General features: G+C 38.7%; 1 protein-coding gene across 2 annotated transcripts in view; it reads right to left on the bottom strand.

Moving 5' to 3' along the window:
* Positions 1–1,122: 1,122 nt before the first annotated feature.
* The window catches only part of evi5l (ecotropic viral integration site 5 like), a 46,457-nt gene continuing 29,348 nt past the window's right edge, over positions 1,123–18,231 (bottom strand). For both annotated transcript variants that reach the window (XM_008414323.3, XM_008414333.3), the window contains 8 exons: positions 17,782–17,922; positions 14,942–15,058; positions 13,577–13,717; positions 13,331–13,498; positions 12,026–12,172; positions 11,348–11,443; positions 11,145–11,240; positions 1,123–5,515 (listed from right to left, as the gene is read on the bottom strand). In XM_008414323.3, coding sequence (XP_008412545.2) covers positions 5,198–5,515; positions 11,145–11,240; positions 11,348–11,443; positions 12,026–12,172; positions 13,331–13,498; positions 13,577–13,717; positions 14,942–15,058; positions 17,782–17,922 — 1,224 coding nt within the window. In that variant the 3' untranslated portion in view covers positions 1,123–5,197. The remainder of the gene's footprint in view (positions 5,516–11,144; positions 11,241–11,347; positions 11,444–12,025; positions 12,173–13,330; positions 13,499–13,576; positions 13,718–14,941; positions 15,059–17,781; positions 17,923–18,231) is intronic.

Raw genomic sequence — 18,231 nt, 5'->3', positions numbered from 1 at the left:
ACATCGTTAGTTGGATTTAATCAAAAAGAAATTTATCACGATAAAAACTTGATTTGAGCATCGAGTTAAAAAGTTGACATAAAAATCAAACTTTTCCACTCTTATGTAACAACCACAAATTATGTATTTTACTGTCAATTTATGATATAGATGAATAAAAACGTGTAGAAATGATACATTGTTCAGAAAAAATGACTAAAACTCTGAAATCATGGTTTGGATTATTTTTTAATGCCTTCTTTACTCTGAGACCACTAAATAAAATAGTCCACATCGTCTGTTTGTGCGTAATTTACTCTCGGTTTTAACAGAAATGCTCCTTGACATTTGGGAACATCGCAGAGTGTTGAAGTCCAAACAACACAGGAAGAAGATTATAGAAGATTTTAACATCCCACAGAGGAATGTTCAATCCATGGAAAAGATGAGGCGACCAGGACAGGCTGAGGGCGACTCTGGAGGAGCAGCAGAAATCAACAGCTCTGGTGGGAGAAATTGATGACGGGACAAAGATGATGAAGCTGCAGGAGACCAAAAGTGAGGGTGATTTTTGGTTGGAAGACAAAGCTTCAAAAGACTTGAGATTGGGACGTAAAGTCATCTAAACATACAGTGGTTCAGATCAAAACATATTCATATGTTAAAAAGGTCCAGTCAAAGTCCAGACCTAAATCCACTTGAGTTCTCCCTCAACTCAGTCCGACTGAGATCGAGATGTTTTGTGCTGGTTTGTTGCATAAAATCCAAATAAAATCAACAACTCTGAGTTTTGTGGTTTCAATGCGACAAAAATTAAAATGATGCTTGGATCATTTTGCAACGCACTATTTTTACTAAAAACCTTAGAACAGTAGGATAACACCATGTTTAATATAAACATCTTTAAACATGGTAGTATATTTGTCTCGTTCTGTAAGATTTACTACGTTCATGAACCGTTCAGAAAGTAAATGTAACACATTAAATTCATCTTTACAATAGCTACAAGTTTTGAAGGTGGCATTTGTTGCACACATCTCTTCCTTGTGAAACACCAAAGTTACATTTGAACATTTATACGCTGATGTAACGTAGCGATTATTTACCGAAGGTCAAACAACAACAATAAAGTCAGACCTGTGCAAAGGTGCAATGTCAAAGTTTATTTTGCATCATTCATAGGATACAGGACACTGAAATGTATTTATCCTCATCATACTGAAATCTATACCATTTTTACTGCCATATAATAATAATAATATGTCTGACAACATGAGTTGAACTGCATGAGCGGCTGAATGCTGTGGGTATGAAACAGCAGTCACATACAGTACAGAGATGAGAGGAATCGCAGATCAGGCGATCCGAAACAAATCCAAGATGGTAAACCTGGAGCAACACACTGAGTCCCAAGGAAAACAGCTTTGAATTCCAGACAAAACCGGCGACATAATGCGATAATATCCCAACTTTTATGGCACGTTTGATCATGTTCTCACATACTGTAGTACTGCTAACAAGTCAAAGTTATGACACCGAAGGTTAATGCTACCATATTATAACTAATTTACAAATAATAAAAAAAGTAATCACAGTCGATCTAGTTGGGTTGAGACAGTGGTGAGAACGGAGCACCATCACCGATGTTGGACGTGTGTCAGGAACTGATTATTTTGTTTCCTCTCAGAGTAATTTCCCTGCAAGTTCAACATTTAATTTATTCATTCTTACCCTTTTAGCTCCTTTTTAAATCAACTTTAGATTAATTATGACACCACAAAACACAGTTCAGGTTTGAGCATTCAGGTTTTGAACCAACGCAGTCCAAAACAAAAAGAGAGTGAAATTGCCCTTTAGCATCAGCAGCCAGCTGTTGTATTCTCCACTCGTTACCAATTGTGTTATTAATAAGACTGACCCCATACAGAGGCTAATAAGTTTCATTTAGTCATTTCTTTTTTTGCCCGACAGTATCCAAAATCTCGATGCCGATTCCAGTGTCGAGATTTCAGTTGCTACATCCAGCTGTTGACACCAAAAGGCTGTTATTTGCAACAGTGTGATGGGGAAGCCAACATCCTCTTTGCAGCTCTGATGGCCATCGCTGGAAGATCCAGTTTCCTTATTTCGCAGGAGACGGCATCGGGGGCTGCATGTCGCCACGGTTTCATTTGGACAATGCAACGTAAAGAAACGTTACGGAGGAGGAATTCTGTACCGAAGCGTTGCAAACGCGCTGGAAAACGAAGAAACTTGGGTAACAGAGCAACTTAAGTTGATCAAAAGTGTGGCTGTGATGCTTATTTTAAAATAGTTTCAGTGCTTCTTCAAAAAAAATTGTTCAGAGGAAAACAAGCTTTTGAATCAGATGCCCTAAAAGAGAGAATAAACTACAAGGATTAGGATTTCCTGATATTAACTTAATTTTAAGAGTAAAGCACCTGAAGAAGTGTTAGACATAAGCCATTTACCTATTAAATCTGTTCCTGTAGATGAAAATAATGAGAAATAGTATATGCATTTCCAAAAATTACTCCTCTTCTTCTAACTTTTTCTTTTTTTCAATCTTTCTTTGTAGTGCAAAAAAGCAAAGATGGCTGCTTCATATGAAAACACCCTGTTTGATAACATATTCGCTTTTCAAACTACTCGAGACCTGACCGAACGTGATGCAGCTTTAAATATCTGAATTATGCTGTAGGTAATACTTTGTGTTTAAACAAAACACGTTTGATATGAAAAATATTTTTCAGCCGCCCACTTTCCATTTTCAAAGAAGTTTTTGTTGACGTCCTTGCAAAAATAATGCAGCACATTTTGACCCGTTGAAATGTGATATTGGTAAACGAGTTGGGCAGAATTACTGATAATGCAAAGCTAATTGATGGTGAAACAAATCAGACAGGGTAGCCAGATTTTAACCACTACAAACAGAGAATTTAAACTAATGCGTCTTTCTCACTGGTACATTTCTGTGTTTCGTTTCTCTCGCGTACCAAACATAATTTGGTTAATTATTATCGGACATAGCGCATTAAAACTTAATTCCCGGATGGTTGGTAAATTCTTAAATGTGACAGGAAAAAAAACTAAAAAACTAAAACAGGACTGTGTAATGTGCACCATCTTGATGAAACAGAATACTGCGAGTTTCACACCTTTGGTCCTCATATACATGCACTATTCACAACCAGAAACCAACACATATTTCAGACATGTTGTAGGGCTTGATGTTTGACCAAATCAAATGCTGTCTGTCATTATATTTTATATAAATCAAAAAAGGCTTTTGCTTGTGTTAAAGGGATAAATTACTAATGAATTATCCTCTGCTGGGAAAAAAATAAATAAATAAAAATAAAAATCAAGGCATATAATTGAAATAAAAAATAATTTGAGACAATATTCTGCAAATCTGATCAGCCGTAGATGACGAGAGACTTGCGACCAGCGGCTGATGGTTTTGCTGTTTGGATTACTGAGAAACAAATAAAAAGAAACTGATCGAAATAGGAAGTATCAATGGTTTACCGATGTGATTATGATCAGTAAAAAGATTTGCACAGACTTTAAAAATATCAAACTAATTATGTTACCCAATTTGTGCAGAACACTTCTTTTAGGAGTGAAATTCATATTTTAAGTGATGTTCGACGACCCCAAATGAAAAAAACGAGCTCGTCTCTTTCAAAACGTAATCAAATTTGATCCCCAGGGACACTGAAGTGGTTAGGATGAACTAAAACAAGGTGCCCCTGTTAGAGAAAAGTTAAAAATTCTTCCTCTAATAAGTCAGATGTTAAACTCAAAAACCTTAATTGGGTCTATTGTGATTACTAATTGTAAAAGATTGGTTAGAAATGGTCAAATAATGCAGGTAAGTTGATATTTTCCTCATTAATGCTTTGTACTCAATGTTACACAGTGTTTCAGTGTTTACTGTTAAACACGATATGCCCTTAGTTTCAGAGAAAGCAAACATTAACTCTCCATGTTCAGCTAAATGTCAAAAGACAGTGAAAATAATGGACAAACTTATTTCTCTTCCTCACAGAGAAACTGAGTGCTTAGTGTAATAAAAAAAAAAAGTTAATTGTTTTTGTTTCTCCTTTTGCAAAGCAACTCCCAACTTTAAACTGTGGCACATAAGAAAAAGTGACGTTTTCAGTAAAGCAGTGATCTAAAACAACAACAAAAAAAATACCTAAAGAGGATAAATCCAAAAATCATAGCAGCACATCTTTCTGTCTCTGAAACAGTGTCACAGTAAACCCACAAGAAATGACAGGTTGGCACAAAGGACGGTGTAAAGTTTGGCCTCTATTGGTATCCCTATAATGACTAAGAGTTTGTACAGATATGTAAAAAAATAAGAAAAAAAACCATACCAAAATAAGTTAAAACATATAAATAATAATAATAATAATAAAAAAAAAACGATTTGGCAACTTTGACTTTCTAGCTTTTCTGTGGGCTGTTTTGAAACGGTTTGAAGATGAACTGCTGCATTGACATGCTTACTTCCTGGCAACTGCAAGCTACACACAGACAAGACGAGTATTCAATATGAATTATTTGAGAAAACCATCTTGTTATGCAACCGAACGGCGTGTGTATGTTCCTCTGCAGCAACCTTCATATTGTTGGGGGAGGGGAATAAAAAATGCTTCCACAGAAATCGGAAAGGATGGATGGATCTTCTGGAGGGAGAAAAGTGATTATGAAGCCGTTTTTAACTCTGAGCCAACCAGGAAGGAGGAGTTGGGGAAAGCAGTGCATTATGGGAGTAAATCTCCATTCGTAGAGACTCAGGAAATGCGGCTTCCCATCTTTCCCCTCCTTGTGGCCACACATCTTGAGCAGCAGCAGTTGTGATACAGTCAGTCCTCTCTGTTTGCATGTTGGGTGATTATGTTTCGAAGGATATGCAGTTTCTGGCACACGGATATGGAGAGCAGCCGGCCTTACATCGCCGCTTCTTGAAGGAACACGGGATAAGACTTTTTGGTGACGTCGAGACGCTGAGGAACAGAGACGACAGGAGGAGATGGGCAGAAGACGGTCATTCGGTGCCACCACGTCTGCGTCACACGAACGGTTAACACTGGGGAAGCCAAAGAGGATCGGACTGATTAAGAAAATCAACAGTAAGGGTTGCCCCAGGATTCTCGTTGGGGTGGAAAAAATGAAAAATGAGCGACCAAAGCCTTTCCAGGTCTCAGTTGTCCAGCACGTCAGCGCACACCATGTTGCCGTAAAGCTGCTGCGGGTCTGGATGTGTCTGTACCCGCTCCTCCGCCTCGCTGTCCGTGCTGCCTTCGCTGTCGAGCCGGGTGGACGGGTGACACGGGTCGGACAGCGTGGGGTAAAGGGCGGTGGCGGGCAGCGGGCTGTTGAGGAGGTCGTCGTCTGAGCTAAGGTAGTCTCCCTCGGCGGAGGTGGGGCTGGCCAAGCGCAGGTCCTGGTAGTTGGTGCTTCCTCCTCCGCAGCCGATCCGGGAGCTCGGTGCTGCCTTCTGCCCTCGCAGCTGCCTGACCTGAAGGCAGAGGAGAAAGGTTTTACTTCGATATACCCAGATGGCTTCCTTTTCAACAAATCACTGGCATTCAGATATCCGTGACATATCTCAAAAACCTAAAAGGTCCCAATCTGATCCCAGTTATCTTGGGGGTTCTAACATCAGGATTTCCAGAGACAATAACGAATGTTGCATCAAATACACCGAGTTCACCAAGCCAACTCTGAACACAAGTTGGAAACTTCAAAGATGGGATTAGGACAGAAGTTTCTAAGGCTAATATCTGACAGTTTCATGACAGTCTGAACGGCCCAATTCCAATCTTTTCGCCCAAAAAGATCCGATCGGTGTCGCTTCCATATGTGGTACTAATTTGGATACGTTTCCGACTCCAAAGTGTCTTTAGTCTGAACGATCATGTTGCTTTTTGTCTGGCTTTTATGTTATTGATGTGAGACATTCGGGGAAATGCAACCAATATCAAACTTTTCTACGGCAGTCTGAACAGCCCAATTCTGAACTTTTCACACCAAAAAAAATCCGTCTCTGCCTATACATACATATGTGACACCAATTCGGATGCATATCTGATTGCTGTCAAAGTGTCTGCAGTCTGAACGGTCATGCCGCATCTCATCTGACTCTTGGCATAATTCTGCACCGGAAAAACCTAGCCGCTGTAAATCTGGACATAAAAATATGGTTGAAAATTATGACTTTCTGAAAAAAGTTTGTCACTGAAGCACATCACAGTCCCACCACTCATGGCTCTGACTTGTCCTACAAAAATGGCAGTCAATGCTCCACAGAAGGTCAGTGCCACTTTCTTTTATTAGCTTTCTTCATGTCGTCATGATCTTGTGACATTGGCTCTCACTGCTGAATAAACTTTACAATCCATTCATAAATGGCTCCATCCATTTTTACTTCTGTAAACAATGCGCCGCTTCAACGTACTACTTTGAGCTAGCCACTCAGCCAAGTTTGCTTTCTCAATAGTATGTGTGACCGAGTGAAAACACACTAGTGTTATGCATCAAAATCTATTTTTATGCCTTTAAAACACATTTAATGGGTTGGGCTGAGGAGAGTCCAGAGAGAATATCTGTCCAGAGTTCAGTAAAGGTTGGGTATTTTATTATGGGAACTGCTTAAAACCAGAACAAAAACTGAAATGGCACCACATGCCATCACTGTGTTTGACTCTAGCAGTTTGTTAACACCTCACGTCACTTAATGACAGAAACATTCTGTGAAATCAGCAAAAGAAAGAATAAATGAGATTCACTTAGCAGTGGATATATTAACTCTACACTGCATTTGGTATCTGGTTTGCTAATCTATGGTGTAAAAAAGACTTTAAATCAGAAAATACTTGAACTGAAATGAGGATGAAAAGCTCAGCTGGGACAAAAAAAAAAGTTTGGTTAAAACAGACACTTAAAGGTCTTCTTGTCATAAAATTACGTGCCAGGTGCTGGGAATTTTTAAAATGGGTTACTGCGTGTGTAGAAAGAAAACTACTTCTTCACTTTGTCCAGATAACGCTAAAAGGGTCTGTATGACTAAATCAGAGCGCTCACTTAATCACTCACGTCTGACTGACGTCAGAAAGTATTGGCCCTCCAGATTTCTTCTGTTTTGCTCTTTTGTCACAGTTAAATCTATTCACATTTTTTCAAATACGAGAAAAAGATTACGAGATTAAATAAAATTTTACGTTTTCAAATGATTATCTTATCAAAAAAAAAAACAAAAAAAAAAACTATACCCAACTCTGCGTGGTAAAGCACAAGTGAGGTCAGGTGTTTTCAAACAGCACATTTTTACAACACCAATCATAAAACAAGCGATAAATGTCACATTTTGTCCAATGCCATCATCAATATGTTGATCAGTTTTCCAGTTATTATTGATCATTAGGCAGCTCTGAACCGGTGGAGCCTTAGTTTTAATGAAATGCACTCAGTGTTTCAACTGTTTTGCAGTTTTCTGGAAGTTTGTACCAGATTTGTGGTGCATAGAAGTTGAATGCTGCTTCTCCATGTTTGGTTCTAGTTCAGGTTCTGGGGATGCAGAGCAGAACCAGAACCAGAAGACCTAAATTACATCGATTGGAAATTCACTCAAAATCAACAAACTTCAATATGTTTTCAACAAGTTTATTACGAATAAAATTTTAATTGGTCAAAAACATTGGGTTTAAGTGACGCCAATAAAACATCAGAGTATTTCTCACAATCTGCGATTGATGTCGCAAATATCAAAAAGTCACATTTCCAGTCATATGTAAGCATAAATATCTCAGAATTGTAAATATTTCTAAGTTAGCGCCACAAAATCAGTGATTTTGATTGCCATAAAATCCCGGAGGGTCTGATCAGTTCAAAACCATTTCATTTTAAGAAGAACGTACCAAATGCAGATACTTATTAATATTTTATCAGTTTGTTTCATCAACACATTCTGGACCCGAGATGAAAATGAGTGTGAGCGCCCTGCTCTACAGGGTCGACTCAGACTTGTCGCCATCACAAACACTGATGTTAGTAACGGTGTCGCAGGCTTTAGAGGGGAATCACCTTTTCACTCAGGTCTGATTGCGTTTTTGTAATGTATAAAGTCATCATTTGACAACGTATTTTTGTATTTACTTAGATTATCTTTGACATCAAGAATCGTTTGATGATTTGAAACAAACAAAAAAAAAATCAATCTAAAGAGACATCTGTTTTGTGGATAATATATTTACAAATAATTTTAAACACTCGACAAATCTCACAGAGCTTTGAAAACATTTCCCGTACGAAGGAAAATGGTTTGTTCTGGTCTGAAAAAGGCAAACCGGAGGCTGACTTTACATACATGAATGCTTTCTGCATGTTAACCTTACGTGTACCACAGTGACTCATGACAAATCTCAGAGGTTTTAGTTTTCCCCCTATCAAACACTAAAAGAAGCTGCATGGTAGGGGGAGGGTAAATCAGTGGTTAACCAGTGGAAATGTTTTGCCTGACTGCTCTTTGACAGACAGCAAAACTAAAAACAAAATGGACTAGTTTAAAGTTTTAGGCTAATGTCTTTTTAGAGATATTAATGCCAGGTTGATCATCTGGAGTGCAAAGATCATGGCATTATGCATCAGCACTACCAGAATGAGTACAAGCCAAGACGATTTCTTTGTCACTACACTGAGATTTCTCTAAATGCTTCATTGCTTCCTCATCTGTACTCACGCAAGTTTCAGTCTCTCTTATAAAAAAACCAACACTTTGATGAAAAGAAAAGTTGTGGGAGGAGAAGAAAAGCGTAGCGTGGAGTGGAGCGGTAAAGAGCAGGGCACTCTCGACGCAACCAGCTCACTACAAAGTTCGACCAAACTCGGTTGTAGTCACGCACAGCCACTCTCTGAATGAACAAACCCAGACTCATGCTGAGTGGGAGGTTTTGAGTCTCAAATCAGAGCTGGAAATTATCTCTGCAACACGTCACAGAGTTTTCAAATACATGAATTTTGACAACACCTGACTGAGTGAGCTGTACATATGTGGGATTACTGAAATGTTTTTTTTTTGTTTGTTTTTTAAGAAAACCTCAGCCAGCATTAAACATTAAAGCTCGCTGAAGTGAATGACGAGAACCCCGGTGCTGGGGAGGATCAGTGGTCTGCTGTTACAAGAAAAGCTCAAAAGAGTTTGCGTGTGTCGAGGTGGAAGTGGTGTCTTGATATGAAGCTGTACGCAGATGACGAGATTGTTCAGAGGGGTTAGCAAAGCTGCAGGCTATTTGCATGCAATTACGCTGTATGGATGGACGAAATGTTCGCCGCCAGATACTTGAAAACCTTTTTATTCACTCAAATCTTAAACTTTTTCCAAATCACATCACATACATTAACTGTGAATGCAGATTGAACGAGGTTTGGGAAGACAGTCTAATTAGTGTCAATATAAATCACCTGATTTGTTTATGTTTTTACTTTTCAACACTTGGCAATAAAACCTAGATGGGAAACATTTAAAATGACTGGTTGGATTTAATTCAGTCTGATCCAGGATGGAGATTTAAGTTACAGTGTAAGTGAAAAGAAGTTCCTGTCATAATATTTAGTTTGATCAGACATATCTAACAAAAGAGCAGGAACTTAAAAGTAGCTTTAAGAAACAGTGCATGAAAAAAAAATACATTTGAAGGGTTTTCCTTAGTGTTGCTCTTTACTTTATCACAAAAAAAAATTGTGAATACTGCGTACGAATTTAGGGGAAACGGTGACAGACATGAGCTTAATCAGATTTATCTTTTGGGTTAAGCCAACTTGTGAATATTGCTCAATCTTTTTCTCTTACTTACTTCTAATAAACTGCATGTTTTTCATTCTGCACAAAAAAATGCAACCAAAATCAAAATCTATTTTCACATTTAGCAGCCCTAATGATTAGATTACATTTTAAATTATTGCTTATTTTCACAATAAAGTTTTCAAAATTAATATTGAAATCGCTTTCAGAATAACTTAAAGTCATGGGAAAAAGAAAGATTTTCAGATGTAGAGTTTCAAAGTGGCAGCGATCTCATCTTTGCTGGGTTTTAACTTTGTTCTAATCTGATGCATATTAAAAAAAAAAAACCACACACCACAGATTATGCTGTTAATTAATAAGCAAACATAGAGCCGACATGGAAGTGTGACAAAATCAGCCAACTCCATTTGTACAAAACACACAGAATTCAAGAATTTTACGGGGTGTACTTTCTTTTTAGTGCGAGTTTAGTCAGTCTATAGAGAATATTTGCATGATCAAGTAGTTTTGTATCGATGTGGTTTTCTTAAAATTCAATAAAATTAAATGACGTGTCACATGTTCTAGATATTGTAATGATCAACCAAAAAAAACTTCCGAAAATATTTTACTTACTTTCTTTTTGATTTATCGATTAATCACAGATTAATCAAACTCATACGTTCAGAGTCATGAGTAAGAACGTCTTTAATAATTTTCTACCGCAAAAAAAAAAAAGCATGGCTCCTATGTAATGAAATATGCAGGCACTGATCATGTGATTCTTATTTTTATTCTGTTTCTTTTTATCCACTGTGGTGAACGTTTGTACCATCTGGCTTTTTATTATGTTTAAACCTGCAACTTGATTTGTTCCTTTTAGGAAGAAAATGCTTTTTTACTCATCATTATTATATTCTTTTTGTGGCAGAAGCTCGTTAAGTCAACTGTATTGCACTGAAATGTATTGTATTTATACTGATTGTACCTCAAGGGACTACAGATGAAAACTAAACTCTGGAATATTATGTGATGTAATTTGTCCCTTTTGAAATAAATAAACAACAACAAAAGTGAATCACAGAGACCTTCAAAGAGATTTTGTTCAGCCAAGATGTTTCAAGTTGCAGTAATTTGTGAACCTGGGAGCTGGACTCAAGTCCAAAACTGAATATTAGGCTTCAGGACCAAAGTTTTGGGTAAAAATCCCCTGAAATTAGTTTGCAGTAACCCTGGATCTTGCATGGTTAAAGCATATTTAAATGCTGTGAAAGAAGAACAACACCAGACTCAAAGGTAAAAAAATAAAATAAAATATCAACCATGTTGTTGGCAGGTTCCTGGTCATGCATGAATAAACTCTGACCTCATTCTTTAGCTCAGCAATCTGGTCCCGGAGCTGGGTGATGTACTGCCTGGAGTCCGAGTGGTTCAGCTGCCCTTTGATCAGCCCTTCTTCCTTCTACAACAGTTACATACTTGAGTTTAGCTTGATAATCTCTCTCTGCAGCAAAATAATCTGTAAATCAGCACAGATTAAAAGAAAAAAAAAAAAAACAATATGAACACCTGTATCTCAAGTTCAGCAATCTTCTGTCTGAGTTCAGCCATGACAGCCATGCTGTCGGCCTCCCTCAGCCTCACTGCCATCACTTCTTCTTTACTCTGCCAAAAAAACAGAAACAAACAAACATTTTCTTTTAGTTAAAATGTAAAATCAGCATCTGAGTGAGTGGAGCAGCTGCTTGTTCGTTTTTAAAAGAGGGATCCAAAGCTTATGTTTTAATAGTTTTTTTGTTGTTTGTTTCTTCTCAAAGAAAACCTTCAAGTCAGGCTAATTTGTTAATATACTTAAACTAAAAATGGAACTAGAAACTATAATAATTGCGCCAACTTTTTCTCAACCCATTTCATCTCTGAACTGGTCAAATCCAGTTTGACCCATAAGCCACAGACTGATTTGGAAATAAAAGTCGCTTCATTTTAAAAAGGAAACTAAATGATTCTGAATTGAAGTTGGTCTTTTCTGTGTCTCTCAATCCTATTTAAACAGATAAAATACAATAAATTGGCTGATTAAATCAACATATATCTGAGACAGAATTAACTGTCAAAGAAATAAGCAAAATTATTACGGATCAGCCATCCAAAGCTTTGCCGTCTCTCAAGTACACAAACAGCCTCTGTTACATTTTTATAAATCGGTGTTTATAGTTTTCATAGTTATACTGATCTCTGAATCCACACCTTGCAGTCCCACTCCGCCTGCTTCCTCTTCATCTCGTTGAGCTGGGCCTGCAGAGCTTTGTTCTGATTGGCCAGCATCTGGAGCCGATCTTGTAGGGCGGAGCGTTCCTGTTCATGACGACCAATCAGTTTGCTGTGGATCTGGTTCTAAGTTAGAGGAAAGTTAAAATAGGAAGGCACGGAAATAAGATACTGTAACAAAAAGCAGAACAAAACATGACACATAACTTCATCCGTCATCATCATGTCACATTTCTCAAATTGTTAACCATTTCTTTTTTATTTTGTTCGTTTTGTTGAGGTGCTTCTCTTCTGTAAAGAGTTTCTTAAAGGGGATATATTATGCAAAATTCACAGTTTGCACATTTTTGTACTTCCTTTCTGGTCTCTACTGCTTCTAAACACACAGGTGCTTATTGGCAATAGGTAAAGCTTTTTGGTGTCTGGAAAATGAGCTATTTCAAAAACCTGCCAAATGTAACATCACAAATCAGCAGGCACTGCTCATCACCTAGCAACCACTGCACAGCTCTGCCTGCTACCTAGCAACCCAAGCTGAACTCCAGCACGTTTGATCTGCTCAGCACAATGGCTGCTGGACAAGATGAGCGTTTTGTTGTTGATCTACCCCTTGCTTGGTAGTTTTGTTGGTTGTGCAGGAGGCTCTACTTCTGCTTTTCGAGGATGTAGGTTTGTATAATTGTGCATCTGTTTGCAGCCTTTTTCACGTGCGAGTTGGGGGGCGGAGCCAGCAGCAGCTTATTTGGATTTAAAGTGAGAAGAGGCTCTAAAGCAGCTAATTGTGAAAGTAGCTCAACATAGGCAGAACTGACCAAACTAAAATCTCATCATCTATGAATGATTTTATGCAAAAAAAACAAAACAAAAAAAAACATGTTCTGTATAGGACCTATCCTGACCAGTTCAAGGAAGCATAACAGGTCAACTTTAGATTGGCCTCCTTTGTGTGCAAGAAGAGCTTTGGAGATCTTGGAAAACTTTGGTTCCAGCAGACTTAAAAAAAATTACAGAAACTCTAGATTCCAACAAGTTTAACACAATCACAGGTTGATCTACAGCAGGGGTGTCCAAAGTGGGTCCTGGTGGGCCGGCATCCTGCAGGTTTTAGTTCTCTCCCTAGTGGTAGTAACAACCTCCTCAGCAAGTCAATGTTCTCCTTAGGCCCTCTAACGAGCCTTCATTTGATGCAGGTGTGCAGAACCAGGGAGAGAACTAAAACATGCAGGATGCTGACCCTCGAGGACCCACTTTGGACACCCTTGATCTACAGTGTGGATATCTGACCTGGCTGTCCAGCTGCAGGGCTTTGAGTTTGACCTCCCGGAGTTCAGCCTGGGCTTGGGCCTCCCTCAATCTGACGGTCATCAGTTTGTCCTGCAACTCGTTCATCGCATTCTTCTTCGGGGATTCCTTCCAGTGGCCGCCGCCGCCGGTGCTGCGCGACATGTGATGCTGCAGGAACACAGAGTAAATGTTTCCAACTCGGCTACTTAAACACGTCTGGACACATCGGCTGTCTGCGTCTTTTACCTGCCAGCGCTGGTTGAGGTCAGTGACTGCGTCCTGCATCTCTCTGAACGACTGCAGTGTCTCCAGTTCCCGCAGCTTCATCTGCTTCACTTCTTCCTGCAGGGCGGCCATGTTGTTTTCATCAGGTAGGCAGCTGCTCCTCTGAAAAAGTAATATTTTTTGGCAAGAATATCTTAATAATAATTAAAAAACTAAATGAAGGATCTCAGTCTAGTCAATCGAGTCGAGTCTGGTTTAATGCGTTTGAGGGAAACATCATAAATCATCATGGCTTTTTAGCCATGTTTAGAATAGAAGCGGCATTGCAAAAAGTTCCCTAAAACAGCAGCAACAAAAAAAAAAACAACAAAAGTTGTACTTCTGTCTGAGCTGAACATAAAAACAAACAAAAATAGAAATGTGTCTATTCTGTTCCTTTTAATCTCCTGGAATGGATCCACAACAGGTTCTATCAACTGCTGAGACATTATTGAACCTCCTAATTAAGCTGCAGGTTAAGGAACGTGTTATATTGGTCTACAGGACGAAAGAAACCAAAAGAACAGATTTGCTCGTTCGACGGTGGACAAACGTCACGTTGATATCGTGCACACATGCACAGTCAGGTCAGTTTGCCAAACTCAAAATGACCTGATCAGAAAAGGCATTTACATGCACACTGTTCAGATTATTGATCTGAATAAATCGCCTCTCTCATTCAGTTTACAATTTCATTCCAATCAAGCTGAAACTTGGGGCGCTCCGACTGTAGTTTTCTGACCAATCACGATTACTGATCTACTAAAAAGCGTGACCTGCCGATTCCGATTTTGGCCATCACCAATTTTTTTTTGTCTGAAATATCATAAAATACAGCAAGAAAGTTGCTGGGTTGGCAACACAGTTGGTGACTATTGTTAACTGAAAACATGCAGGCATAACCTGGTGGGCCGGTCTATCAGTCAAACCTTTTTCATGGCAGTGAAGAAGAGGGCAACAGTCGATTTAAAGATCTTTGCCGAAGTAGATGATATCGGTAGACATGTAAAAATTGTCCCATCACCGATATCCCAATATTAAGGAAATCAGCACCAATAAATCGGTACACCCCTCACTGAAACCCATCATAATATTCCAATTGGAGCCTTTATGTGATGCATTTTTATCAGCCAATGGTGCCGATTACTTCAGTCCATTTAAGCTTATGTTACGGCTAAATAATTAACACCACAAGGAGATCTGATATTCTGTAAACATAAAATCTAAAATCCAAAGTCTTAAAATTGAGTTTTCATCTCAAACACTTTTGTCGACTCCATGACATTTTGTAGCATCATCTCAGATTCACTTCAAAATGTAAAAACTGTTGTTTGATCGTTGCTTTACCTTCTCCAGATCGAGCACCTTGTCTTGCATTTCTTTCAGCGCGCCGAGCAGTTCGGCCTCCCGCAGCCGGGATTGCTCCAGCTGCGTCTGCAGGTTGTTCACAAACTGCTCTGTGTACTGGAAACACAAACCGTCATGTTACACACACACACACACACACACACACACGCATCATACAGCAGCAACTGATATCAGTTTCAGTTTGTTGATCAGCTTTTAACCCGTTTAATCCCCAAAAAATTTTTCCTGCAAAATAAGTGCATGCAGTTCATTCCTTGGACCTCCACAACAAGATATTTATAAATTATTACATTTTATGTTAGTTATGTTAGTGAAATTTTAGGTTTTCTACTTGGCAACAATTGTTGCCGGTGGGAAACGACAGACTAAATTACACAAATCTGGCCTATTTATACATGTAAAAAATAAGAAAAATCATGAGATGCATAACCTACTATAACAAAGAATGATTACAAGAGTGTTGAGAAATATTTGATACATAAAGATTCAATGCAGCATCCAGCAGATGTCATTGTCTCAATGTGACAAGTGACCTTTAACCTCATTTCGTTATTTAATTAAAGAGGCAAAATCAGGTAAAAATGTTAGTATGAACAAATGTGCATCTGAGAGGATGGACATTTGCCTCGAGATCTAGACCTTTGCCTCGTCCTAAACTAGTTTCAGGCGTGGCGTCTTCTTGTAGTTGTTATTCAATGCATAGGCCACATTTTGTGGAAACGAGCGTGAAATAGGGGAAGGTTTCAACTGTGGGATGAAGAAGACATCATTTTGAGGTTCCTTCAGGTCTAGAAGATCTAAAATATCTGATAGTTTTAAGCCGTGTGGGAACAGCAAGGCGTATAGAATAAACAGTAAACCTGTGGACACATATATACAGCTATGTATTATGCTAGCAGCAACTATTGTTACCATGCTTACATTTACTCTGATGATCAAAAGATGAATGAAGGGATACAATTTTCTTTACATATCAGTAGAAGACACTCGAAAGAACATGTTCAAAATATTTTGTTTATATTTGTTTATTTAAATATTTTACCGACTTCCTCTTGTTCAGGTTTGTGACAGACATTTACCTCCAGCGTCACAGGCAGGAAGTAAAGAGGTCTGGTCATGTGACCTTTCATACTAGATACATGGAATTGATACTGGTCAGAGTAGACACTCTATTATTTGATTTAAAAACTTCAATTAGCTGCCAAAAGTCAAAACAATTCTTCTAGAGTTTCCACAAGTTAGACAAAAAATGTCTGGCAATAATTGCTGCCGGTGGGATTAAATGGGTTAATTTGCGCTGTAGGGCTTTTCTGTTTACTCAAAACTTTTTTATGCGTCTCATTTTAGAGTGCAAAGCAGATGCATTGTGCTGCTCATTTTAGGGTGAGCAGTTCTGTTCTGCGAGTTTACCACAAGGGCGGTAAACCTGGGTGTGAACTCGGCCACATCTCTTTTTGCTTCTTTCTCCGGAGAAAAGAAGAAGAATTACTACTATTACACATCTGCAACAATTTTTCTCAGAATACTGAAAATTGTCAACAAGATGCATTTGAGGAAGATAATTAGATATCAGATGATTCAAAACTGAGAGAAGTGTTTTTAAGTGAGAGCATCCGTGGAAACAAAACTCTTCTTGGGCAAAATTCAGCCGATAAACACACACACACAAAAATATAAACTTGCACTTTTGCCCACTGACAACCCCTGACGTCAGCGAATTGAAAGCCACTGCAGATTCTTAAGCCACCACATAAAGGTCGAACTACAAAGTGGAGGGTATGAGAGCAGCAGAAAAACAGCAAATGCAGCGGAAAAATACCTACAAGGTAAAATACAAAAGCATTAAATCGGGCAAGTACATAGCGTGAGTAGAGGATTCTCGATTTGTCATTCTGGGATTTTCAGTCATGGTTATCAAAGCTGTCTAAGAGTGTGAGGAGGTGTGTGAACCCTGGGGGGCGGAGGGTGCCAGCAATCTGAGCTGGAATAAGATTCTCCACTCGCAATGACGTCATTTAGAGTGAAATCACTGTATTTATTTAGATTTTTCTCAAATAATTATGCAGGCTGGCAATTCTAATAAACAACCAAACAGGCATGGACTCTGAACCTTCTCTAGACTGACGTGTTGCAGTCGCTGTGAGATGTTTAACTGAATTTTGGTGGTTACCAACACTATAAAAAGATGTCGTTTATTTGGTAGGAGTCAGAAACAATGATGAACTTGGGTTTTAGCTGCCTGTGGTCATAATGAAAGAAAGAGGGTGTTTGTGGCTTTGTGACAATCTAATGTCAGCCGTTTTACAAATACTGACTAAATATGAGCAAAATGAAATAATGGATAATGCAGATCTACACTGAAAAAAAGAGAATGTAAAAGAATATAAAAAGAACTGCGTTAATTTGTAAGATGTAACTGAATTAGGTTTGTCAAAGTTACCGTTTGTTTAATGTGACAACTTAATAGATTTACTTGAATGAACTTAATTTGACCATTTGTGACTAGATAGCGCAATATAATTAAGTTGGATCACCCATTTTCTTTTTTCAGTGTAGGTTGGATTAAAACATGAAGTTCCAAACAATCAGCACCAAACCCGATAAACTCACTGCAGTCTTGGTTTTATTGTCTCTGCAATACTGCAGAAATGCTGTACAGTCCTGTGTCTTGCAAATATGCGTTTATGCAATAGGTACACCGCAGAGAAGAATGGTGTTTGATTTCTGCTCAAAAGAATGATTCAAAAGATTTGAGAACAATAAAAACCAGGTTATCTTTCTCTTTAAAGTGGCTGTGAAGCTTGAAACAGGTCATTTACCGTCTGCTGCTGCAGCTCCCTGATGGTTTCCTGGGCTTTCTCCAGGCTCTCGTTGGCCGTGTTGCACTGCTGTCTCACCACCGCCAGCTCCCTTTTGATGACATAGTTCTCCTCTGCTTCCTGTGCTCGAGTCACCTGACCCTGGATTAGCAGCCAGAGAGGAAGGGTCAAGATCAACAGCAGAGCTTCAGTGTGAACATGCAGGAAATTAGGGAAGAAGGGCTTGTTACGGTTACATAAGGGGATACAGAAAACATACAGTTAAGGGAAACATGTCTGCTATATGTTACACAACAAACGTTTTCCCCTTTGAAAAGCTCCTTTAGAAGAGAATCACATTCTCAAATCTATTAACCCTTTGCAGCTACGTCACTAAATCATTCTAGGCGCCATGATGGACGTCGGAAGTGAGGGATGAGAGTATTGAACAGAGCGACTGAAATAGTCTTC

The sequence above is a fragment of the Poecilia reticulata genome, chromosome 1 (genome assembly GCF_904066995.2).
Source record: "Poecilia reticulata chromosome 1, P_reticulata-male-v2, whole genome shotgun sequence".
Classification (NCBI taxonomy): Eukaryota; Metazoa; Chordata; class Actinopteri; order Cyprinodontiformes; family Poeciliidae; genus Poecilia; species Poecilia reticulata.
The sequence above is the reverse complement of the archived record's forward strand: the minus strand, read 5'-3'. Positions and strand labels throughout refer to the sequence as shown.